The 27,424-nt window shown below is 42.1% G+C and overlaps 1 protein-coding gene across 1 annotated transcript in view; it reads right to left on the bottom strand.

The window, feature by feature from the left end:
• clmna (calmin a) overlaps nt 1-27,147 on the bottom strand; it is a 43,350-nt gene extending 16,203 nt beyond the window's left edge. Inside the window, exon 1 of the mRNA XM_084380706.1 lies at nt 26,748-27,147. Coding sequence (XP_084236832.1) covers nt 26,748-26,832 — 85 coding nt within the window. The 5' untranslated portion in view covers nt 26,833-27,147. The remainder of the gene's footprint in view (nt 1-26,747) is intronic.
• Between the last annotated feature and the right edge of the window lie 277 nt (nt 27,148-27,424).

Below are 27,424 nucleotides of genomic sequence, written 5' to 3'. Positions count from 1 at the left end.
GTTACTGTTTCATAAAATGATTAAAAAACAATATATGTTTGATGTTTGTGTTTGTTAATGTAATGTATTCCTGTTGAACCCACTTCTTTACATTAAACATTATTTTATATGCTGGATTAATTTTGCAGAGCTTTTCAATATTGTTAAACATTTACAGTGAACAGTTCATATTAATATTGTTATATTTATATTTATTTATATATTTATGCAGCTGCTACATTAGACAAGATGGCGAACATGTTGATCTGTGTACAGCTTCACATGTTGCTCCTATAGTCGGGCTGATAGACCCACATGAGAGCCTGCAGAGTGAAGGAAGTTAAGACGCCATTTCATTCAGTTACAAAGTCAGTTTAGCAAACATAGCATCATATGAGTGCAAACGTGCTGCTGGTGAGTCGTCGATGATATATTGTTTCTGTACTGGGAGGGGGACTGCAGCCCTGAGCGACTCTGCTGCACCAGAGCACTGACAGCAGACGTATGGGGGGGGGTTAACTACAGAGGATGGGAGGACCTCTGGAGGGGTTACCATGGCAGCAGTCAGCTGTTATTCATCTTTATGTCCAGTACAGCTCGCTGGAGGCACTGGGGCTAACTCTACATACACATCAGGATGATGAGAGCTGGATGGTATTGATTGTTTTTCCTCTAGTGGAGTCATGACTGCTTCACTGAGCCCTGATGGAGAGGACGGCCCGGTGTTACAGCAGGAAACACAGATCAAGGTGAAGAAGGTGTTGTTCTTCATCATGGGAGGTGGGGGGGCGTACTGGACTCTGAGCTGTAGAGCAGTGATGTGGAGGGCCGAGCCACCGATCTGTTAATGTGCCACATATCTATGGAGAAGCAGTCTGTCCTGTGTGGTGCTTCCTCACAGGGAGACGCCTCAGACACAGAGAGTTTCCTCCAGTGTTCTGCAGGAGTTGGGTTGATATTCAGGAGGCGTAGCTGAGGCTTTAATGCATGAATCTTTGTCAGAGCAGACACAGGGAGGTGGAGGAGGAGAGGGAGGTGGAGGAGGAGAGGGAGGGGGAGGAGGAGGTGAGAGGAGGATGGAGGTGAGAGGAGAAAGAGGATGACAAGAAGCAGAGTTGATGGGGAAGAAGTGAGAGACAGCCTGAGGGGAGAGGAGCGCTATAGAGAAATAAATGAGGAGCACGTTCTCATGAAACAACCAACACTACAAACACACCAGATGTGGGCTGGGTTCTGAAAGCCGGCTCCATTTTGGATTTGGTTCCCAGTTAACACAATACCTCGTAGATTTGCCCAACTCCAACACTAACAGCCCTTTTTTGAACAGCAAGAAGAGCAAAGTAGAAAGCATCTAGTCTGCACTGACCGTCACTGTCACCTGTTACAGTGACGAGCTGCTGTCTGCACACAGACTGCTGAAAGAGAAGAAACATCCTCTGACATCACTCTGACATCACTCTGACATCACTCTGACATCACTCTGAGACTGACAGTATCTCTACATGTCATGATGGACAGTAGAGATGGAAGAGTCTCATGTTCATGACATGTGAGCGTCCACGTCATCACAGCCCTTCAGACGGTTGGAGGATGAGTTCATATGTATGTTTCTGTATCTGATACATGATTTATGTTGTTTCAGGACCATCACTGCAGCCGACCAATCACACAGTGGGTCTACAGGACTCTCAGTAAGGAGGCGTGGCTTGGTGTACAGTTTGGAACGTATTATACAGTTCACTTATTCTTTTTACATTAATTTCACTGAGTATGTTCTCACAGTTTGGTTATGTTTAGGAAAAGATCTTTTTCACAAAGCTGGACCCACATTTGAAAGGAGAACTTTGTGTGTTGCTCCAGTCATTTTCCTCGAGTCACTGAGCTGTGATCAGTCAGCTCCACTAATGGTCCTGAAGCAACACCAACACAGAGACATCACATCGGGCTGAATCATCCACCTTCGTTTGGTGTTGGGTCACCTGTGTATAATTCGGTGTCAGAGATATGTGAGCTTTCAGAAAAGTCTTGCTGATGTGAACGAATTGGATTTATTGGATTAACAAGTTGAAAACCGATGAAGACATTTCTCTGATATGACACAGAGTGGTGACTGATCTCATTTTCATCAGGTCAATTTCAAGAGAATGTCCTAAAACTAAAACTAAATCTAAACTTGACTGTACACTCAGTGTTTGAGCTGATCAACGTGATAGTTGTACACTAGGACCTCCAGTATTTGGATCAGGGAGTAAAGTCTATAAGCTTCAACTGTGTTTCTGTCAGACAACAACAGGTGACAACATACAGTATCTCAATTGAATATCTGTTACTTCAAACACTGATGGCTGTACCTGATTTAACACAGGGGATTCAAAAGGATTCAGATTTGAAAAAAGGATTTGATATTGGCTCTTAGGGCTGGGCAATATACTGATATATATATATATATATATATATATATATACATACTGTATGTTGTTGTTTATTGTTGTGTTTCATATATATGTTTATGCACATCTATTTTTTTCCCCTACTGATACGTACTGTCTATAATACAGCAGTTAAATGTTGGTGTCTGTCTCTTTATAACGAGTAATGTTCAGTGTACCTGTACATACTTAATAAAGCCGATCCTGATTCTGAGTTTAGGTACACTGCACTCTGTGGCAGGAAGGGTCTAACTGAGCAAAAACCAATAGCACAGTGTGAAAGAAAATGAGTTATGGCTACAACAGCAAGAACAGGCAACCAACAGTGGAGCGACTACATAAAAATGACAGCTCTCTTGGCCACTTCCATAAAATAAATGAGCAGAGCTAACAATACACACATTCATAAGAAGTCCCTGCTGTGTGTGAGCCGGTCCGGATACTGTGACCTAATCTTTCATAAAAGTGTCAAACACTGAAGCCTCTGCTGACGTCAGACGCCGTGCTCCCAGCAGTCCTTCCCTAACACAAACCAGAGCTCCACTTTGGATTATATACCTGGAAAAATGACATGAGGTGACATCACTGTTACTGCACATAATGGGCTTCTTTAAAACTTATGGAAAGTTTTAGTTCACCAGTCTGACTCCATGTGTTTTCTCATGGTGACAAATTACATAATTACTCACAAAACAGGTGTTATTAAGGTAATGTGGAAAATGGAGGCTTTGCTAAAACACAAATAAAGTGCTTGTATGTGCTGCAGTGGATCTGTGGTCATGTTTGTCCTTGTTAGTCTGGTGTGTACGTCACCAGTGGAGACTAAGTCTATGTTTTCTGCACGATAAGTCAAATTCAAACATTCATCACTTTTCTAGTAACACATATGAAAGCAAACAGCATCCGTGCACGCAGGAGATGATGCTGAAAGTCTTTTAAATGTTACACGTACTGATGAGTGGGAGACAAAGTATACAGAGACAAAGACATCGAGTTAGATTAACGAGCTTCAGTGGAGAGGAGCTAATTACATTAGACAAGTACAGCCCTTTATGTTGATGTGATTTATCTGAGGTTTTTTATTTCATGCCGCTCCACTTCATTTCAGAGGGAAACACTGTACTTTTAGATTTTTATTATTTCCCTCCTCTCTCAACACGTACATGCAAATTGTGTTGTCTTTAACAGTAAAAACAAAAATGTCCACACTGGTGAAGACATGTTTGTAGAGCCACTCAGACTATAGACGGACAAAGATTCAATCTGATGTCATGACAGCAGGAACTGTGTGCTGTACATGTAATTCTTCTTATTTTCCTTCTCCTACTTCTTCCCCTTATTCTCCTTCTTCCCCTTCTCATTTCTCTCCTCCTTTCTCCTTTCTCCTTCTCCTTCCGGCCCATTATGTACATTTCCTATTATTTGGCCAATAATTTATTGCCATGATATGATATATTGGGCATCCTTAATCAAAATATGCCCATAATGTTGTGAGAGTGTGACTTAAGTTCACAGAGATGTCGTAAAGGTTGTGTCAAACAGGGATTTAGTGATGAGGTCTTGAAGCCAGCGAGCTCTGCAGTCTGGTTTGGCTCGTAGCCACCGACTGGAAGTTCAAACACAACAGAGTCCTCTCCATTAATCATACTGTGTCTGTGTGCAGGGCTGCCCCGGCCTTTATGTGAGTACTGAGTCCAATGTATTGATGGGGCTCCCCTCACCATCACGACTACCATTGAGCCTTTTTCACTCATTCAGCATCCACTTTTCATAGCTGGGAACAAGCCAAGCCTTGGCACTGTGACAGGAGGAGGGGCCTGGGAACAGAGCCCAGCCTTCTGGGATAAATAGGGACGACTGGATTGTATTTCTAGAAACAATTCCACTGACCTTTATATAGTGAAATCATTTCCAGAAACCAGCTTTTACTGAAGTTACTGTAACAGTCACTTTGACCTACGAGCACGATTTGTTTCAAGCGATGAAGAAAACACAAAACCAAAAACATGTTGTATTCTACTGGTCAGAATAGATGGTCAGAGAGTGGTTTATCCCAATCCCAAAAAAAGGAACAACAAACTCTTTTGTTTTTAAAACATTATTATCAGGCTCCAACATCCCAGACCTTCTCAAACACTACTTTCAATGTGACCAGTGTTCATTTGTTCATGGAAATCACAACAAAACACATGCGTTACACTTTCTGTGACAAAGATGAGACTATGACACAAAACAGTAATATACATATATATATATATATATATATATATATATATATATATATATAGATAGATAGATAGATAGATAGATAGATAGATAGATAATTAATGTATATATACACATATACCGTATATGTATATATACATATATATACATACTGTATATATGTACAGTATATGTGTAGAAATAAATGATGAAAAAGTCATCTGGAGAAGCATTTTTTCTGATTGCATTTACATCAATCCGGTGCTTTTTCACTGTTAATTAGGGTCTGGGCAGCTAAGCTGCCAGGAACCTATTGTATTCCTAGGAATTCTTTCTTTCTTTCTTCTTCTTCCGAGGAAGTCATACTTCCCATGGGCGAAAACTCACCAAACTTTACAGAAATGTCCGGCCCCATGCCAGATTTACTTAATTCCAAGGACATGTCAATATTCCTCCTGGGGGGGGCACAATAAGCTTTTAAATTTAAAAACTTTAAAAATACCTACAAAATCAACAGTACATGCTACAGTTTTGAAACTTTCACCAAACTGTAGCCCCAATACTGCTGAAACTTTAGTCCACTTAAACTCATTACAAATTATGAAGTCCATCACTCAGTTTTTTTCAAAACCTGTAAAACTTATAAAACCTATCTCCTCCCACAATTTTTGCCCAATTGTCACCAAACTTGCTAGAGAGCATCTTCAGACCGTCCTCCACAAAACTTGTTTCTCGGATTTTTGATTTATCAAAAATTAAGCCTACAGTGCATCAAAATGTTTGATTGTAAACAGTACTATAAACATATACTATCAAATTCTTGCTAAATACATTTTCAATCTTCCTGAAAAAAATTGAGAATATTTTGCAGTCATGGTTGATGGAGTTTGGCAAATATCAGAATTTTATCTCAAAAACTGAATTTTTGAGAACATTTTGAATTCTGCTCTCATGGGAACAACTGGAGTCAATGGAAGAGTGGCATTTTTAAACATCAAATTTTCTCTTATGAAGCAAAACACTTTAAGTTAAAAACAAATCACCAACATTTCCATGCTGTCAAGATGCAATTGATGTATTATCAGATTTTTGTTCAGGTAACAGAATTTCTGACATTTTGACCATTTTTGAGCTGGTGCTTGGTGTCAGGGGTTGTGGGTTCAAGACCCAGCAAGGATGATGATGATGACAGATCAAAATATCAGATGTCCTCAACATGAAACACAAGACAATTGTCCTGACGGTGGCATCACAGCAAGCCTCTAAATTAAATAAAAACAAAGAGCTTGGACTGGACCATGGACGAAAGCTAACCAAATTTTGCACAAAGGTCCAGTCTCATGCCAGATTACCTCAGCTGTAAACCCAAGCCAATAGTCCTGATGGTGGTGCTACAGCAAGCGTCTAAAGTTCAAACCTTTGAAAATTCATAACAAATCAACCATACTTGCTGCAGCTTCAGAACTCAATATTGAAGAAACTTTTGTACATTTAAACCTATTAAAAATCATGAAGTACATCACTCAGTTTTTTTTCAAAAACTGTAAAACTTCTTAAACCTATTTCCTCTCTCCTCCTTTGATTTATGAAAAATTGAGCCTCAAAAACTGAATTTTTCACAGCATTTTAAATTTTTCTTTCATTTGAACAATTGGAGTCAATGCAGTATTTTTTTCCTAATAACTGAATTTTTTATTACTTTGTGTTTGTTTTGTGGTGATGTAATTCCAGTCCAAACATAGGTGGCGGTAATGTGCTTTAATGCTGATTGACACCCTCAATTTAAACTGAAGAAGGAGAATCACTTAAAGTTGATCCAGCTGAGAGTAGGAGACAGGATCAGTGATCTAGTTCAGTGAGTGGGAAACATATATATAAAAAAATCACAGCAAAACAAAGATTAAATCAAGAGAGCAGTATTTCAAACCAATCTTTTTGGGGGGCATTTTTGCCTATATGGATAATACAGTGAGAGACAGGAAATGTGGAGGCAGAGATTTTTTTTTATTTTTACAGTGGTTACAAATATGCCTGCATGACAGTGTATAGCTTACTCACTTTGTGAAGCCTCACATGATCTGTCACTAGCCAGTTAACTAAGTGAGATAGAAGATGGACTTAGGTGTCAAAGGTTGTAAGTTCAAGCCTCAACTAATGCAAAATGAACATTATGATGTCAACTGTCTGTCTTCCTGTTCTACACTTTGTTGCTCAGCCTCAGAGTTGCCTAAATTTGCCAAAAATAGCCCGGACCCGACCCATCGCTGCGCAGCAGCTATAATTCTACTCTTGTGTTGTCAATTGTTGCATCATATGGCAAAATGTGATGCAGCAGCTGATGCACTGTAATGCATTTGAAGAACGTAACAGTAAAAGGTATATGGCAAACTAAAAAACACAAACAACTGGAAACAAGGCTGAGCTCAGGGGATTAATGAACTACAGGTAAAACTTTTCATACTGTGTAAAGCAACTGTGTACCGTGACACTGTAAGAACAACTCATCTAATCTACAGTACAGATACAGACTGATCTACAGGCCCGTCTACTTTAAACACTTATTTGATACATCTTTAAACACAGTGCGAGTTATTGATTCAAATCGTTTATTAACATGAAGCATTGCTCTCTTACCTCTGAACATTTGCTGCACGTCTATATTATACAAACACAGGATATTGTGCTTTACCGCCTTTTCTTACATTTCTGAGTTAGTCTGTGTAAGATGAGCTCTCTTTGATTTGATTGCCATGCAAACAGGCGAGGCTCAGCTGACACCACATGCTGCAGCAGCCTTTTGCCAGGTGCATGAATGATGTGTTCAGAACGACAACTCTTTTATTACATTTCTGTTGTCAGAGAGGTGGAGGGAAGGGCAGACAGGGAGCAAGCAAATACAACTGAATGGCAATAAGCTCTTTGCAGGGCTATAAATGAACACACTTCTATAAAAAATGAGACAGATTACTCTTTCGTGGGGTTTTGTGGCATCAGTGTCTCTTTGTTCTGTGAGTCCCGACCAAAGCACACAGGGTAATTGTCTTGTATTCCCTCAGAGGGAGGATGAAGCAAGATTCAGAAAGAGTGATATGGTTTATGGGTGCAAGGCGTAGTGTTTTAAAGCCAGGATAGAATATAGATAGAAAACCCATGGACTGGGTCTAATCTACATTTAAAACAAGTATAGATCAAGAATTACAATCAGAAAGCAGCTATTGTAACAAGATGGGAGCTATGCTAACACGATGGCAGCAATGGTAACATGACGGCAGCTGTGGTAACATGACGGCAGCTATGGTAACATGAAAGCAGCGAAGGTAACACAATGGCAGCTATGGTAACGCGATGGCAGCTATAGTAACGTGACGGCAGCTATGGTAACAAGATGGCACTATAGTAACGTGATGGCAGCTATGGTAACGTGACGGCAGCTATGGTAACAAGATGGCACTATAGTAACGTGATGGCAGCTATGGTAACACAATGATAGCTATAGTAACGTGACGGCAGCTATGGTAACACGATGGCACTATAGTAACGTGATGGCAGCTATGGTAACACGATGGCACTATAGTAACGTGATGGCAGCTATGGTAACGTGATGGCAGCTATGGTAACACGATGGCACTATAGTAACGTGATGGCAGCTATGGTAACGTGACGGCAGCTATGGTAACACGATGGCACTATAGTAACGTGATGGCAGCTATGGTAACGTGAGGGCAGCTATGGTAACACGATGGCACTATAGTAACGTGATGGCAGCTATGGTAACACAATGATAGCTATAGTAACGTGATGGCAGCTATGGTAACACAATGATAGCTATAGTAACGTGACGGCAGCTATGGTAACAAGATGGCACTATAGTAACGTGATGGCAGCTATGGTAACTATGCTATGGTATGGTTCCACAGAGGTGATACTGCACACTGAAAACATGGAGTTACCTCTTCACTTCTTTGTATGAAGCTGTGTTTAGTGTCTAGTATCCAATCCACTTATCCATCCTTATCAAATCTCATTAGGTGTATCTTCTGACATTTGCAAGTAACTAAAGGCTACAATCAAATCAAATCAAAGTGTTTTCATTAATAACATGGAAAGAAACAACCATCACAGCAAACTGTGAACGTATTTATTTAAAAACGTTTTGAGTTTTGTAATTAATGTCATCTGAAAAAGGTTATTATTTCGGGAAAGTTGCAGTTAATTTGTATATTGTGTAACACAAAATTTATTACAATTTTAAAACAAATTGCAGCTTTTAGTCCAAGTACAATCTACATTAGCACTGACCATATTATTTACAAGCCTTTGATTCTGGTGTCATTTAGTTTAAAGTCATTTCAGTATTTCACTATGTGTGTTATATTCATATGGAGGAACCAACCAGGCTCATTGTGACCCCAGGATAAAAACATCTTTTTAAGTATTATTGTCTTTCAACAGGGAGCATGTAGAGACACTGGCCTCAGAGTTCAACTTGTACATAATGTGAAATGAATGATGTTTATATAAACCTACACAGCACACACTACAGGCAGTTATAGCACAGTGTGACTCAGGACATACTGTCAGGATGACAAACAGCAAACACCTGCTGCCTCCTGTCTGCTGTCTGTTTCAGGAGCAAAGGAAACTCCTTTTTCAAGTGGAGTCTCCAGCCAAGCGTTGGATGTCACAGCAGCAGGTGGACTTTTCCTCCTTCTCATGATGTGCACTGCTGCTCGGTGCATCACATGTGATAAAAAAAACAACTAATGATATAAGTAACTAAATTAATAAGGAGACAAGTTGTGTCAGAGTAGTATGAGTCAGCTCAGCAGGTGACACTGATTGACCAAACCATCATACGTTAGCTGAGCATAGCAGGACCTCATCATGTTTTATGCTTTCTAACTTTGCATGATTGAAACTGACCTGATAATAACTTATTTAAAGTATATTTAAATCTAATTTCTTGCAACCCTATTTGACAAGGATAGATATATAGATCAAATCTAATAAATCAGCAGCTCTGATTTCATGTGTGAGATGAGTCCAGTTTTAACGTCCATTACATTTGTCACTATGTCAGCTTGAGATCTGTGATAAGAGCTTTTCTACGTCTGCTTTCAGTCCAGTGACACAAACAGGGTGTCCTACTTCTGCCCTGTTATTTCATTCAGTCTTCCTTGGTGCCAATTAGAGCACAAAGATGACTTCTTCCTCTCTGATGGAGTACAAAGAGACGCCTACAGATGTTCTGGATCCACAGCTTCACTTTGAACACAGGAGATGAAAGTGATAGATGCTACGTGATGAAGCCACAGCAACATCAAAATCAGACAGGAAGTACGATTGTAAGTGCGTCTGAATGTACCCCAAGGTACTTTAACAGAATATGAAAAATACAGGAGAGCCCGTGTACTGAAATATTCATCCAGCAGCTCTGACAGGGGCATTCCTCCATCCCTCCATCCCTCCAGTCTCCAGCCCTGCACCGTGCAGAGGTGTTACATAACTGCTGAGTTCAGACAGGCTCCAGCTCCTCGTCCCTCTGGGGCTAAATCGTCATCTTACCTGTTTGTCATCACTATTTCAGATTGGTGGCAGGAGAAGCATGGCTGCAGTTGTGAGTTATCATTATCACAAAATTATCCAGATGTAAATACAATCAAATGAATATTGTTTTTCCTTTCATTTTTTAAAATTCATGTCCACCAGTTCAGACTTTGTTGCAACCAAACTGTGGTTCTGTGTGGTACTAATGTAGTTCTATCACATCTCAAAGCTATTTGGTTCTGCATTAAAAATTGAGTGCCACAGATCAAATATATGTTCAGAGCTGAAAGATAAGATGTGTTGACTCTAGGTGATGTGAAACTGTTGATATTCATGGCAGACATAAAGAAATATATGGAACATTACTCCATCATTTCATTTTTTGCACATAGCTCATTTTCATACTTTTCACTGTAATAATACATTCATTGGTTTTCTTTCATCTGTACATAGTCAATGTTTCCTATCTGTGTGATACCTATTGAGCCTGTTTTTCATTGGGTTCTGGAAAAAGATGGTTAGTTCTGACTTGTCATAGCAGAACAGTGCAGGAGGAACTACAGTCGAGTGACATTTCAAATTCATTTGATGAACATTTTTGTGTTAGCAAATGTCTGCATTATTACCATGTAGCTGGGTGGCTAATGATAGCCAGTCAGGCACGTATCAGGCTGCTGTCTCATAAAAACACAAACGACAGGAGCAGATGAATTCAAGCACATTCGTCACTTTACTGTGCAGTGCTGAAACTAGCTGTCTGTGCTGTACTAAGCTGAAGCATCTGGTGCTGACAGAGTCCAGTTTGTGTTTGGTGGTGCAGGACTGATAGAATTATTGCTCAGCTGTCTTGGACAGTGATTTCCTAAAAGTGTGATGTATCAATCATGTTTTAGTTTTCCTGCATTTTAAAGAAAAGACTGTTACAGTTTGAAAATATCGAGGTTTTGTTTTTTGGCCGTGCTGCACAGCACTAACAGGAACTGATGAAACTGAAAATGCCTCGGTCCCATCTGAGTGCCAAAAATGCACGTGTGCCAGCATGAACAGTGCCTCTGTGGCAGTGCTACACCTGAATGGAATGCAACCATGATCATGTTATCAGTTCTACCTGTTTGACAAGTCCAAACGCCTGTGGTGAGAACTGCTTATCATCCTCTGGGGCCACGGATATCTATCAAATTAATGCCAACCTGATTCGTACTTAACAAGACTTTTTCTCTGCAAAAGTGTGATTACATAATCTGACTCAAAAAGACTACAGGAACATTGAATCAATACATATCCACATGCAGTCACTCAAGTATCAATCATAATAACATGATCAATGAAGCGTCTCACTCAAACACAGGCTCAGCTTCCAACAAACACATAGTTCACCTGGCATATGACTAACATCATGCTCACCTCTGAGCAGGAATAATAAAGCTATAAAGACTCATTTCAGTGGTTATTGTCTGCAAATGATTGGAGGAAATGAAAACTGAAAGATAAGACGTGAGCCAATCAGCATCTGTGCAGCTGACACATCAGGCGTATCTGTTGCAGAGGGTTAATAAGTCGTGAGACGAGAGGAGACAACTCAACAACAGCTACGTTTAAAACACACAAAGAAGAGGTTTAACACATTTCAAACATCTGAATGTTACTTTCTGACTTAAACTTGGATACTGAGCAGTATAACTTACAAACTGTCCCACTGACAAGACGACAGGAACAACAGGAACGACAGGAAACAAGTCCAGTTACCTTCGATACAGTACTTAGAATGACCATGACCTGGATGACTGAGACCCTTCATCAAGAAAACAGGGTTTCTGAATTCACATTTACTTTGCTGGACTGTTCTGCAGCTGGCTCATTATTAAAGCTCAATCAGATAGGTTAAAGGAACATCTTACAACTTGGCAACTTTCCCGGAACGCAGCTTTTAATCTGGCAAGTTTTTTTTACTTCAGGGAAAATGGCCAAAACTACAACTACAACTACCAGGAGTTTCTCTCTAAGGCCACATTCAGACTGACAATCAGTATTGCTTGAAGAAACAACACTTTAATTCAATGAAGCCAGAGAATTTAATGCCACATCATGCAACAGTCAGCCCCACCACATGATGTAATACAGCACAACACCCCTGTTCAGACCTGGTACTACCATCCTCCCTGAGTGATGTGATCACAAGTGGACGGCTCTAAATACAGGTGTGAACACCACCAAGATGTACTGAGGACCCATTTGAACTGTGATCAGTCAGACCACATCCGGAGGAGGTCTGAGGTGCATGTGACCACATTCTTCTAGCAGTGTGTTCAAGCATGTGTCCTGGGCAACACTGAAGGACCGCCTACTCAACTAACCTCCTCTGTTTTTAACTACTTGGGCCTTTTTGTAAAAGAAGTTCTGTCTTTGTGTGAAAAGAAAATTGTGTCTGTTGTCCCAGTGATGGACGTGTTTATTTCATATAGAGCAGGAAGTGAGATCTGACCACCAGTGACTCATGTTAATCAACTCAACATAGTCCAGCAGCTGACTGCACTGGCAAATCAAATCCATACAAGTGCACCTTCAGAGCAGACTGCATGTTCAGGTGAACAGGGTGTTTGTGGTGTGAACCTCACAATCTTCATGACAGAGAGTAAAATGAACTGGACCTGTGAATATTACTTATTATTACATATTACTACAGCTGAGATACAGTGGAACACCACAGATTAGTCTTCATCGTTCTTCTTCTGAATCATCTCTTCACAGTCGAACAACAGAAAGATGATATTTCTCTGTGATCCAGTCAGCATGTTTGTCTTATCACTGGTCAGAGGCCAAAGACAAGTTCTGGTTCCTGTGTCATTGAACCGGACCACACACTGTCTGCTCAGCACGCAGTCGCAGAATGCAGTTGTTTTCTGTTGCCATCGCATTAGAAGCATTTGTAGAGATGAGGACGTATCAACAGCAGCAGTATCAACCCTGCTGACATCCACGAGCAGGACCATAAATACCTACATTAAAGATGAACTAGATGAGTGCTTCTTAGCACACGGAAACATTACCTCGCCTCCTTGATGTTCAGGAGATCAGCTGATATAAGAGGTCGACTAAGTGACAAATGAGTTTTGCACAAACTATCTAAAGGTTCAACAGGAGATAAACACTTCTGTCAGAGGAGCTATGATGAGAGAATAATGTGACGCTTTATTCCAGTCCATCAGTGTGGGTGGACTGAAACCCATCACAATATATAACGCTTTAGAAGACACTTAAGGACATCGCCTAAGACATGTTTACATATTAGGTAATACTGCGGGGGTAGGCCCTCATCATTATATATTTCCATTCATCACTTGTACGTTGACAGTCAGAGTGCATTTACACAAAGCATAAACAGAACATATACAGAGGTCTTAATCTGAGGCGTGGCTCCAGAGGGGTGAGGGTGTAATCAAAAATCAACAGAACATGATCCCAGGAAGACATGATTTATGGGTTAATGCTAATATTCATATGTTTTTTTAAGAGTCAGCACTGAAAGGTGAAGGCTGTAGCTTTTATCCCCAACTAAGATAGCTTCAAGTAACGCAGAGTGAGACCTGCTCTGAAAATACCTCGTCACAATTCTCCACAGAACATTGAACCCTCAATAGTTACTAAGTGTGTTCGTGTTGTAGTGATTGATTTAAAAAATTGCAAGTCTACATTAAAAGTTGATTTTTGAGTCCTGTTCCCAACTCGACAGAAACTGAGACTCAAAAATCTACTTTTCTTGAAAACAGGACCGTTAAAGTCCAACTGAAACTAAACTGCTACCAAACTTCTACATATTTACTTCAGATTACCAAAGGAAAGAGATTTCATGGATACATGTTTCTGCATTACCATCCTAGATAAGTGTTTACAAGGTTGTGAGAATTTTGTCACTGTATAGAGATCTCATTACTGTAATTGAATTGGTATGTCATGACTGACATGATGATATGTAAATAACTGAATTTACATAAGTGATGTGATTTTCATGATGTTTTCCTAAACCTAACCAAACTGCGAGGGCACGTCGGTGACGGGTGTGGAACGTCTGTCGTGGTCTGCAGCAGAGGTCGTGTTGTTGGGAGTCGACCTGTTCAGATGTTTGATGTGTTGGATATAAATGAGCAGATGTTTGAAGGAGTCTCAGCCAACAGTCAGTTCAGGTGCTTGTCTCTCTTCAGCTGATCCCAGGTTCACCCTCTTTACCACAATATGCTGACTCCAGGCTGGCAGAGACTTCAGGTAACACAAAAACATCACCTCAGAGAATGTGATGATGTCATTAACTCTACCGCATGTTTCTACAGCCTGGACCGAGGCAGAGAACATAAACTAAGTGTGATCGTATCCTCAGCAGGATGACATAAGCTTGATGAATATGATGGTGCGTGTTTATAATGAGGGTAGAAGACAAGATCTTCTGAGCTCCTTCGTGTTAACTGCAGACATGTCATCCAACAGACAACACAAAGTGATACTGGGCTTTTGATCCCTCAGATTAAATCAGACAGATTGCCTTTGAGCAGGCTCCTGTCTCAACTGTTTAAGTGACACATAATACACAGTGGCTGATGTCATCCTGCATCAAACATCGTCCACATTCCAACAGATTACACAAACCAGCAGCTTCTCAAAAGGTACGATTAACAGATAAGCTCATACAACACCGGAGGATCAGGAGCAACTGGAGGTTCGTGACCAAAAACCAAAGCAGTGAGTTCAAAGAGGATGGATTAGGTTTCTAAATAAATGAGTCTACAACAGGTGCTTAAAGGTGAACTGAACATTATCACTGTTAGTGTGCACTGTTAAACTTCTGCTTTTCCTTTGAACAGGAGAAAAATAAAGCAATGATGGTATAACACGTTTCCTGGCTGCGAGGGGAAAACAAAGTGAAACATCAGGAGAGAGACAAACAGCAGCTCAGCACGAAACCCTGGAAAATTGAAAAGCAATCCCTGGTGGGTGTATGTTTTTCTGCAGTTCTTCTACCTGAACGCCGCAGGTCAACCTGAGAGCATCGTCTCTTAGAAACCCTGCGTGGTGAGAGCAGGGCTGTGTCATCACTGCTGTTAACCCTTCGATGGCAGCTGTGCTTCAGTGTAGAGCTGGTGTCTGGCAGCAGAACCACCTGCATCTCATAAAAACCAGCCATAGACCGGAGACAAAGAGTGAACGAACCCAGGCTTACATAACCCACAGTGGAGGTTTATATCACACTGACCTCTTAAAAGGAGAAGAGGTATTTTTAGAGAGGGCATGGCTTCATAAAAGGAGCACTTTCAGACTGTTTCTGAGCACTTCACAGGCAACAGCTTTACAGGGAATCGTTTGGTAAAGCCTGGGAGTGAATTAAAGCTGCACTCGGCAACACTTACTAATGTCAGTTGGATAACAACTGAAAAAACCTTTAACTGTGTCCACATTATATCAAAACAGCATGAATGCTCAGCTCTCACTGCTTCTAAGTGTGATGCTGTGGCTGCCCCTTTAGTGCAGCAGTATAGAGAAGGAGAGGTTTGAATGGCTGAGGTGGGCAGGCTCATACACTGGATTGTACCTGAAGAGAACAGGGTTTATTCTCTGTTCATGACCGAGAGTCACAAGTGATTTGAATTTAAGTTATTTACTACTATTTACTTTAAGTGAGTTAATGTACGTACTGTACATGATGTTATGTATATGATGTACTTGATACACTTTGTTTATGTGAGGTGAGTTATGAGACTAAACTGAGACTAAAGTTATTCTTTTAACTCAAAGTCTGATCTTCTCCTAAACCTAACCAAACCAAACTGCAACCATTAGACAACATTAATACCAGCCCAAAAGTCATATCAGATGATCAATAACACATCTGTTATCTCTTTCTGATTCACAAAGTGCAGAGATCTTCGGCGCAATACCCTCTCTGATGTAACCAGCTGGGTGCAGTAGGCAATAATAAGAGTGTGTTACTGGCAGAAACCAAACATTAAAGGGCTCTCATTGGGATCTGGACAAAGAAACTTGACTGGGACATCTCTAACATGACACATACATTATCTTTGAGATAGATATTTTCAGTGAGAGCTGTAAGGTCTAAAAGACTTCATGAGACGAGGATACCTTCAACAGAATCTGTGCAACATCGTCCCCTCCAGTGTCTTATTGCTGTGTGACACTGCTGATGTTTCATCACCTCCTCCACAGAGACCAGGTGCTTGTTCATCATCTGCCTGTCAGCCCACACCTCAACACACCTACACTGCAGAGCCTGTGTCTCACTCTTCAGTTCCTGTTCATCACTTGCTGTGAGAGAAGGGATGTTAAAGGATCTAAATATAGTGTCTATTAGAGAAATGTATAACATTTTAGATGCATCACAATGCAGACGTTGAAGATGCAGTGACAGAGCAGAATCAGGAGTCTGGAGCTTACACAAACTGACAGCCGACTAATGTTGATAGTTGATTTTCCTGCTCGGTGGGACAGTTTAGTTTTGGAGTTATGTCGCTCTTTTGCTTCAAGTTGTGAGCAAACATTAAGCTAATGTTACTGATGCTAGGAGATATGGCAGAGAGAGGCAGAGATCAGCAGCAGTGAGCCATAGCGTACCCAGTATTTTGAAAGCAGACATCTGGTCACATTTCATAGTTCATGAACTGAAAACAGCGATTTCATCTCCACCTGAAGCTCACGTTTTGAGGACGCTCTTGCCGTCCAGCTCTGAGAGAAGAGTGCGATGTCTGACAAGTTCAGTCAGTTCCAGAGGTCTGAGATGCATTGAGAATCGTTGTGAATTCTAATTGTTGACAGCTGAATCGTAATCAAATCAAGTTGTGAGGCCAGTAAAGATCCACATCTCTGATGTCTAAATGTTTCCACAGCATACAACTGAGCTGCAGACTGTTCAATGTGTTTTATACAGTGGCCATGAATGAGAAAAATACATGTGCAGCATTTAGGAAATGTGCTGTGATATTCTCATTACATTAGCTACGACAAGCCCTGTACATCAAAGCAGTCTGTGGAATGAAAATGACAGACTTACATCTTACCAGTTTGTCCTTAACTGAATGGACACCTGCCATGGTGAGCATGTTAATGTGACTCATTATGAGCCCCGTCAATTATCACGATAATCATTTTTGGATACTATTTGGAGACAAACAGCATTTAAACTAATTTCCACATTCAGAAAAAGCAGTCAGTGTCAGAAAAAAATCCAAAATGGGACCAAAGTCTATCACAAAGCAGAGCAGAGCGTTGGTATGCTGACAAAATGACTCTTCCTTCTTTTACAGTTTTCTTCTCAGGCGGAAACGAATGTGTGTACCAAGTTTCATAAAATCAATCTCAACAACTTTGTGACATTTTACTCAAAACAACAAATATCCAAATCATGCTGGCACTAAAGGAAAGGTCAAGAGATCATCATAGTAGTTAGGATTCATCCTCTGAAGCCGTGAATATCTGTACAAATGTGATGACAATCCATCCGACAGTTGTTGAGACAATTCAACCCGTTGGTGGGACTAACGGACCAACACACAGACAGACATCGCTGTGTATAGAGCTGTGTATAGAGTTGTGTAGAGAACTGTGTATAGGGTTGTGTATAGAGCTGTGGATAGGGTAGTGTATAGAACTGTGGATAGGGTTGTGTATAGAGCTGTGTATGCCGCTAACAAGGCTAACAATAAAAACAGCTGTTTCATTAGTTCTTTAAACACTGTCTTGCACCACAATTTAAAATGTGTTGAAATTAAAGCCCTGCCTGTGGAAAGGAGAGTGACTGTGAGTCAGTAGTTTTGCTGTGAATGATGGGTGACTGAAAGTGTGTGTGAAACAGCTGATGGATGACTGAATCACTCTCTGAGAATTAATGCACACAGAAAAAAGGATCCAATGACTGACAAACGTATAAGAGGCTCTTGATAAAGCTGCAGGATTATAACAGTGTAGCTTTCAGTCGTTACAAGGAACAACAGGTGGGAAATGTGTCATCCAAAGGCATAATAAATTAAAAACACTGTATTTGACTTATTTGTAGGACTTTCCCATCTACGCCTTGTTATTAAACTAGTCCATGGAGCTCCTCTGCTGTTCTGACCTCAGCCTGTGAAGAAAATCCTCTGCTAAGGAGCCAAAAAGGGAGCTGGATCCATGCTAAAAGAGCCTCTGACAGACTTCTGTCTCATGTACTGAAACATTACCAGAGAGGCAGCAGCTGCTTTGTCTATGCAAATAAATATTACATGCAAAGTCTGGAACTGGAAAGCCTGTGTCGACTGACTGCTGCAGTTCTGTTGACATCAAGTCCTCTGAATTCCACTGCGGAGACTGGAGACTGTACAGCTGAACAGCAAATAATCTTTAGAAGCACCTGTTAACATAGGAAATGACGACACTTTCTTCTTGTTTTAGCAGTCTTTCTATGTGATGATGTTCGGAGTGAATTGCCTTATCATAATTTTAAGTAAGTCCAATCATTGTTTGGTTAATCAGAAGTCAGTTTAATCATTACATCCAGCCCCTTCTCACTCCCAGTGCATCAAATACAGCAGCCTGGCCAGTGGCCATGCACTTCTAAGTTTGATGCCGAAGGCTTCTTCAGGCTTTCCTCCAGTACAGTAGTGTAAAGAGTGAATCGGGGAGGGGCAGGGGTGGTTGGATGGGTCATACACTGCACTTTCCCTCCGGAGAATAGGGTTTGTGTCCCACTAGTGACCAAGAGTGAAGAATAACATCTTTAAGTTTTGTTTAATTCATGTTACCCAAGCAAGTTAACATGCGCAAATGACGTAACTTGTGCCACTTATGCTAGGCAGAGGCAGGCCTGGGCAAAAATGTAGCAACAGATGGAATATCAGCACAGTATCAGACCATCTAGTTTTAGCGTACTGACCAGCATGTGGGTTCAGAATTTCAGACACAGCCAGTGCAGCCAGTAGTTTTGACTAACACTGGTAGAAATGCTAAGATATCTTCAACCAGGACAGTGAAAAAAGCCCAGTTATCTCCAACAGCAACTTCTACAACTAACTAATTTATTACATAGAGTCGATCATGATGCTGATGCCTCGTCAACCATGTAGGAGGCTTCAACTCTCCGTGAACCAGTGCAGTGCTGGCTGCAGGCGTGCTAACATCAGCTGTGGCTGTTGCAGGTACCTGGCTTTCAGGCTATCAAACAGTCCACTCTTCAAGATGTGGAACTAGCATTGCAGCATGTAAACCAGCATCTGCACACAGCGCTGTATTTGAAAGCAATCTGGGGGCAAACACTATTTAATTTGCAGCACACTGCACAGTCTACTGTCATGGTGCATGTGCAACATGTGCTGCCTCATCATACATTCTGCTGCTGCCCAGTAAGTATCAGCCTGAGGGTTTGTGCAGAGAGAGCGTATTTGCTGTGAACCCAGTGGACATCTGAAACAGTTTATAAAAATCTTCTCAGCAGGAGGAGAAAATTCACAAAGGACGACGGGATGAACTAAAGAGAAGGGACCTTTGTTGTCACCACCCCCTCTAACCTCCAGAAAACTCACAGCAGAGTGTGTGAAGGCTGAGGCTCTGTGCCATCCACAGCTCCCTGCTCCTGGATGTAGGGGGACTGGGCACACGTTCAAGAACGCCACATTCTGCCCAATGTGAACAGCAGAGGCTGGGCTGTCACTGCTGTTGTAGACAGTCCCGTTCAGACAGAAGAGTCAACAGAGCACAGTGGGAGAAGCCTCTTTGTTTGGTTTGTCTGAACTCTCCTTCACATGCTGCAGTTTGCTCTTCAACAGGCTGGTTTATGGGGAATCCTTTACACATCACTCTGCCCCTCAGAATAGATACAGATTTGACTGTACACACCTCCCCACAGTCTCAAAGAGCAGACACACAAAGCACTCACATGCACAACTTTGTGCAAAGTGCCTTTTGTCCAGAGAGGTACAGGGTTATCTAACAAGATATCAGATTAATTGAATTGTCATTATGCAACACACGATTGTATAATGAGATTTATGTTTGCAATTCCCTAAGTTACAAGCACGCGCATGCATGTGCGCGCACACACACACGCGCGCACACACACACACACACACACACACACACACACACACACACACACACACACAAAACTAGACAAATTAATTGATTAATAATCAGTAAGTCACAAAATAAACAGTTCATGGTGGAGTGTTGATGATGAGTTCAGGAGTCTCACAGCCTAATGAGTGAAGCTGCTCTGTAGTCTGAGGAGTGAAGCTGCTCTGTAGTCTCAGGAGTGAAGCTGCTCTGTAGTCTGGGGAGTGAAGCTGCTCTGTAGTCTGAGGAGTGAAGCTGCTCTGTAGTCTCAGGAGTGAAGCTGCTCTGTAGTCTAAGGAGTGAAGCTGCTCTGTAGTCTGGTGGTACAGCAGCAGATACTTCTGTATCTGTTGTCAGATGGCAGCAGGGTGAACACACTGTGGCTGGGTGGGTGTTGTCTTTTAGTATCTTTGGGCTCTGTGCAGACATCTCACTTCACTGATGTCACTGATGCTCTGTATATGGTACCAGTGATGTTCTGGTGGTTTGGATCACCCGCTGAAGAGCCTTCCTGTCCTGGGGCTGTGATGATACAATTTAAGATTTTCTCAACAAAATATACCTCACAGGTCTGGTCCTTTTTAGACATTTTAATGTCTGTTTGTATATGAAATGTTGAATGTATTTAAGTTGCTGCTACATGGTCACAGCTGTTAAAGTAAAGGAGTGACTTTAATTGGGGCTTGATAAATACAGTGCCAAGACAGTACATTTAGAAAGCAAACTGCCTAAAATACAAACACATATTTTTTTATGGCTAGCAAGCAGTCATTGTGTAACCAGGAACAGCTTGAAACAGCTTGTTGTGGATTACTTATTTCTTACAATGGCTGCAAACATGTAAAGACAGATGTTGGCTATGCAGGAACATCCCTGCACTTCAGCTGATATGCACTATGTTCACTGGACGCATGTGAAGCAAAGGGTCAAGTACAGCACAGGATTTTGATAAGAGCCAAGCTGTTTACGCAAATGAACACCTGTCACTACTTTCTGAGGATTAAAAGAGCTCTGTCCCATATTTTGAGGTGGAACAGTCTTTAAATAGAAACTCTGTCTTTCTCAACCTTGCCATAAATGTTACCTTACAACTCAAACAAGTGGGAGAAGCTGTAGCCTAGTAACGGCCAAAACAGAGTCGAGTCTGCCAAGGCTTCATGTTTATCCTGTTCTACTGTGGTCAGTTCTTCTATCAAACTCACATTTATGCGGATTCTTGATTCGTTTTCCATCACCATCTTCTCTTTTCTTCATTATACATTTCCATAAAGGTTGAATTTTAAAAGTGGCACATTAGCGCACACTGCTCTTCCATAAAGCTTGGATAATATCGGTCACAGCATGGCTTTCTGTCAGGATAAAGGTCTAAGTCCGACACGCTGCACATGCCCCATTTGAAATGAATTTTTTCTGAGTGACTTGATGACATCATCAGTCACACAGTCATCTGATAATAATGCAGAGTTTCATACTGTGATATAACTGCTGTATAAACACAGAACCAGCAGAGCGCTTCAGCTCACACCAGTAATGCTAACTGTACTCAGAGAGAAACCTGCATCTCAATGAGGTGGGAGGCAGTGTGTGTGTGTGTGTGTGTGTGTGTGTGTGTGTGAGAGAGAGGGAGAGAGAGAGAGAGAGAGAGAGAGAGAGCTGTGTGGGATGTGTGATGTGGGTATGTTCAGCTCAGGGACTCCAGCTCTGTAGTGCAGAGGGAGCTGCCTCCTTCTCTCCTTGTCTCATCATGTTATGTAACAGCCTCCAGGCCTTTGTTTTAAAGCCCTCGCTGCTCTTCCTGCTTTCATGCAGGGAATCACAGCCACTCATCAGATGGTTCATCAGATGGTTCATCAGATGGTTCAGGCTCATCTGTGAGTGTTGAAGAGAATACGGACAAAAGCATTGAACTTTGCGTCTTTTCGAGAGGCTGTAAAAAGTCAAAGTTCACAGGAAAAGTTAACTTTAGTGAAAGAGGGCTGGTGCAGAGGTGAAGCCTTCATGCAGCTCACATGCAGTTAGAAACATCAACCTACTCATTAGTGCACGTTCTCCAGCAGAGACAGCAGGTTGTGTGGCTACTGTCACATTCTTATGGGCTCGACACACAAGCTCATGTTGCCTCCGGCCAATCGAACGTATACTGAGCAAACATGTGATACAGTGACACACAATGACACAACTGTACAATGTGCTCTTTAATATGAACATGGAGGAGTGACTGTGGTCTGAAGCTGGTCCTATGGCACAGGTTATATGGACAAACCACTTAGTGTTGAATCCCTGTACATGTACAAGAAACAGTGTTCAGAAAAAACTCTGACTTACTGCAAATTTGGTCTTTAACACAGAAAAAACAAAATAAATAAATAAATAATTTGATAACAATAATAATTTAAACTGTCTTAGTCTGATGTTGTCTTTAAAACCTAACACTCCCTCTCTGGACGTGAACTGCAGAGCAGTGTCTGAACTAACCCTTTCTCCTGAAGTGTGACAATAAACATGTTAACTTTAATTCCTCATTAGTTGCACATTCCAGTACATCTTCTGTCTCTGAGTCACAGCCACCGTGTTGCAACTCACAGTTATGTGTTTCCAGGGCAACAGTTGCTCCACAGGTGTAATCAGATACGCAGTTCACAGTGTAATCCACTTGTTAGTGTTGTTTTTGGCCCTAAAGGGTTTAGTGTCAGACCCTGAAGAGTGAGGAAACCTTCTCACCTGTCATCACACTGATCTCCTCTATGAGGACTGTATATTTGACTGAGACTACAGGACTTCTGAATCACAAATAATACTTTATTGTTTCATATCTAAGCCTCGCTCAGCTCACTAACTTTGCTGCTACTGTCTCACCGAGCAGAAGCTTGCAGGTGTTATATTAGCAAATGTTAGCCAACTTTAGATGGTGATTGCTGTGTAACAAACATTGATTAGTTGCTTCTCTGGCTTTATGATGTTTCTTGTGCTCTCTTGTGCTCTGTAACCTTATACTATGAGTTTCGACACTGATTGATATTAACATGAATCAGCGCTCTGTAGTCCTGATGTAATTCGGTCTGCGCCTTTAAAAGTAAAGCGTTCAGTACCAGACCCTCAGCATTACGAACAGGCTGCTGTTCACCACGTCTTGCTCGAAGCCTTTTCTCTTTCAGCTTTGATAAACACTGAAGTCAACACTTGTTGAAAACTTTACGTTGCAATAATCAGGGGCTCTGTCAGCTGTACAGCGCTGTAGATCTTCCTTTAGTCACCATTTCATTTTCAGTGTCACTCACTGCTCCCATCAACCATGTTTCCAGCAGCAGGCAGCCGTTTCCAGTGAGACAGCTCTGATGAACCCACTGTGCCCAGTGTGGAGTGTGGAGACAGCGTGGAGCATTAAGCAGCTAAAGAGCCAGAGAAGTCCTCAGGAGCTGGTTGGGACCAGACTGATGATGTTGGCTCTGTGTCTGCTGGATGTGTAAGTTGGTTATTCTCTTGCTAACACGTTAGCCAGCCAACTTTATCAGGTCACGGTTGTGATTTTGGGTTCTGCGTCCTGAGAGACCAGAACAGAACTGAATACTGCAGCTTCAATTCAGCACCATGTTTAAATATTGTAATCTGTAAACTGTCACTGTCCTGACAGTATAAATGATGTCCTGTTGACTCCATGTCAACATGTTGGTCCACTACTACTCTAGTACTGTGTACCAACTCATAATATGAAGTGATGGTTGGCATGCACCAGGAGACGTCTAGCTCTCGCCTCTTACGGGCTTTGGGATGAACTAGGTTAGAGCTGAACAAAGCTTTCATTCTTACCAGACTCATTAAATCAATTACTTCCACTTTAAAGAGCAACTGTTGTTAGTCTGCTCCTCTAATCTTTGCAAAGCCCTGGTTGGCATACTTGCAACACTTACACTATATTAGATTTTCCCACATGATTCACAGGTTCAGTCCAGTTGAGCAGAACAAGTCATTTATCTGAAACTTGTTGCTCGTTATTTAAATGTCTGTGTTGCACTGAGGCCTGCAGTGTGTACAGACTGCTGTACTGCTGTCAGACGGACCTCTGTGGTGCATTCAGACACGTCTCTCCAAAGAAACCCATCAATTATTCAACAGATACATTTTCTATTATGAAATGAAGGAACAGCTCTGTGGCGTAAACTTGACACTGTTGAAGAGAACCTGAAAGGATTTAGTGCCGGTGAGGTTGCAACCAACTGAACACCCCCCGTCCCTCTGTAAAAGGCTCGTTCTACAGTTCTTAGTTAAACACTAAAACATAACTAAATCCTGGAAACACTGGACCGTTTAAGTTTATATATTTTTCACAGATGTGGTTTTTCAGTCATTTGTTTTAAATAATAAAAAGTTAACTTCTTTAGTAATGTGCATGAGTCACTTTATGGCTTTGTTCTGTTCTTTGAGTGAACAGCTGGCTAAAGGTAGACGATGTGCCTACAGTCACAGTGGAATATGTTTCACTGATCTGAACAACAACATGGACTGAACATCAGGTCTCATGTGAGTCCAGCGAGCGCAGCAGCAACGTGGGCTTCTTTCAACTCGCTCTTACAATCACACAGGAATAAATCCGCTGGAGAAGAGGCAGAGAGAACAATGTCTACACCCACAGCAGCAGAAAATAGACCAGAGTGTAATGCAGCCCCACCAGCAGGACTTTTACTTTTCAGTAAGGAGCCCAGCACTGATGATCACCACCAACTGGCTGCTTATCTCACAGATTCATGCTCAAACCTTCATACAGCCACTTCTGACTGAAGAGCCCCCTGTTTCTGGTGAGAGGAGTTCTGGGAAATGTAGGATTTCTGAGTTTCTGAATATCAGTCACAGGTTGACTAAACAGAGGTACAGAGAGTGGTAGTTAGTTCCTTCTGTAACACCGTCTCACTTCATTTCTAAAGACAAAAATGAAAATTCAGTCTTTATCCTCGAACCCCACAAAGTGTTGTTGTCCACAGAACATGTCTGGAGCTTCACAGCAAAACACTGCTGCAGTTTTTCCAAACTGATTTGAAAAGATGTTATTTACAGAACTCATACATGTTCACACTTCATCTTAATAAAGGGAGTAAATATGGTCCCCTCGGATCAGGCTGTGATCTCTGTGATCACAGCAGACGAGCTGTATGGAGACAGCTGATGTTTAAATCCAGTCTCCAGCTGCTTCAGTTGTTTAGCAGAATGCTGCAACTCTGTTTAACTGTGAAGCTCCAGAAATGTTTTGTGGACTACGAGACTTCACCTGACTTTATATCAGCATGGAGGGAGGAGACGATGACTGAGGTTACATCTCTGATTGAACTGTTCCTTTAAGACTGGTTTGCTTTTGTATAGAATACAATTAAAGTTATTAGAGACTTTTATTTGACACTGACATCTGAGCCAGTGTTTGTGTTCTGACTGATACTAATCCACTGATGATATATTGCTGATCTTGATACAGATCCCTGACAGTTGACTGTTCTTGCTTAAATTGTGACCAAGATACGAAGTGGAGGAACAGTCCTCCTGTCAGTGGCAGTGCTCTGTGGTGGACACATTCAGTAATGGGGACTAATGCTGATCACTGTAGCAGTGTGGATACAGGACATGTTGTCTGGCCGCTGCAGGTAAAGCTGTTCTACACAGGGTGAAAGGGGGAGACGCCACACATTGTTAGACTGTCTCCTGGAAGATATGCAACCTAATCACACACACACACACACACACACACACACACACACACACAATGCAATCCATAATTCTTCTTTATGCAAAGCATATAAACAATATAGGAACCACAGCTTCATCACTCAACATGTTATGAGGATCTTTCTGAGGGTCCAGAGGAGAAGAGAGAATCTGTATGAGTGATATAATCAATAACTCATAAACTGATCCCCCACCACCCGGAGATGATGTCTTAGAGGACAGATTCAACAAATGCGATCACCATCATTCTTAATACGCAGTCAGAGGATTGATCTGATGACTCCAGCTCTGTAACATCACTGCAGCAGAGCCTCAGTGTTCACACACACTGTTCACACACACTGTTCACACACACTGTTCACATTAATCTACACTTTGATTATTGTTAGATTATTACTGTTCATCAGCAGCTCAAGTCCAGAGGAGCTCAGTGACAGAGCTGTGTGGGAGGATGCAGGTCTGTGTGTGTGTGTGTGTGTGTGTGTGTGTGTGTGTCTGTGTGTGCGTGTCTGTCTGTCTGTCTGTGTGTCTGTGCGCCATCTGGAAACTTTGGGACTGTGAGCTGCTGTGAACACGATCCAAAGTTCCCAAATCTGAAAGTACACGCTCCGAAAGTCTCTCTCACACACACACACACACACACACATACACGCACACAGGCACACACACAGATAAACACACACACACACACACACACACACACACACAGCTTTGTTGCGGTGCTGCATGCGTGGCCAGGCCACTGAGCGCGGTGCTCCAGCCCGCAGCTCTCACGCAGCAGTATGATGCTCTTACCTTGCAGGTTCTGGACCCGCATGTCGCTGATCTGGCCGATAAATTCCTCCCGCTCGAACCAGTCCTCCCACTCGTGTCCAGCCATCTGGAGCGGCGCAGGGAGCTGCAGGGACCCCGGGCAGGATCACGCACAAAGCCTCCCCGGTGGAGGAGGAGACGCTGCTGCTGCTGCTGCTGCTGCTGCAGCGGCCGGGCGGGCGGGCTGTCTATTGTCCGGCTGGCCGGCCGGGAGCCATGCAAGCTGCTTCCACAGGCTGAGGGACCGGAGGGTTCACTCAGCGGCCGGACATCGCTGCTGTTTACTGCAGGACTGATCCGCCACAGAGCAGCGGGGGGCCGAGGAGCTCCGTGAGAACAGCCCGGAGAGATGAACGGAGAGCGGGGAGAGAGCTGCAGCACCTGGTTGGTATTTCCGAGGTGGGATGGAGCTAATCCAGGCCCCGCCCACCTCTCGCTCTCTCTCTCTCTCTCTCTCTCTCTCTCTCACACACACACACACACTCACACACACACAGAAAGGAGTAACAGAAAGCAGCAGCAGTGAAAACAAAGTGACACACTGACCCGGCCCATCTCTCTGTGACCCTCCTGCCTGGTTTTGGTTTGGAGAAACAAACATCAGAAGTCTGAACTGTAGATGAAAATAAATAAATGAATGTGAGAGTTATGATGAGCTC

Source organism: Pagrus pagrus (assembly GCF_965226575.1).
Source record: "Pagrus pagrus genome assembly, chromosome: 18".
NCBI lineage: Eukaryota > Metazoa > Chordata > Actinopteri > Spariformes > Sparidae > Pagrus > Pagrus pagrus.
The sequence above is the reverse complement of the archived record's forward strand: the minus strand, read 5'-3'. Positions and strand labels throughout refer to the sequence as shown.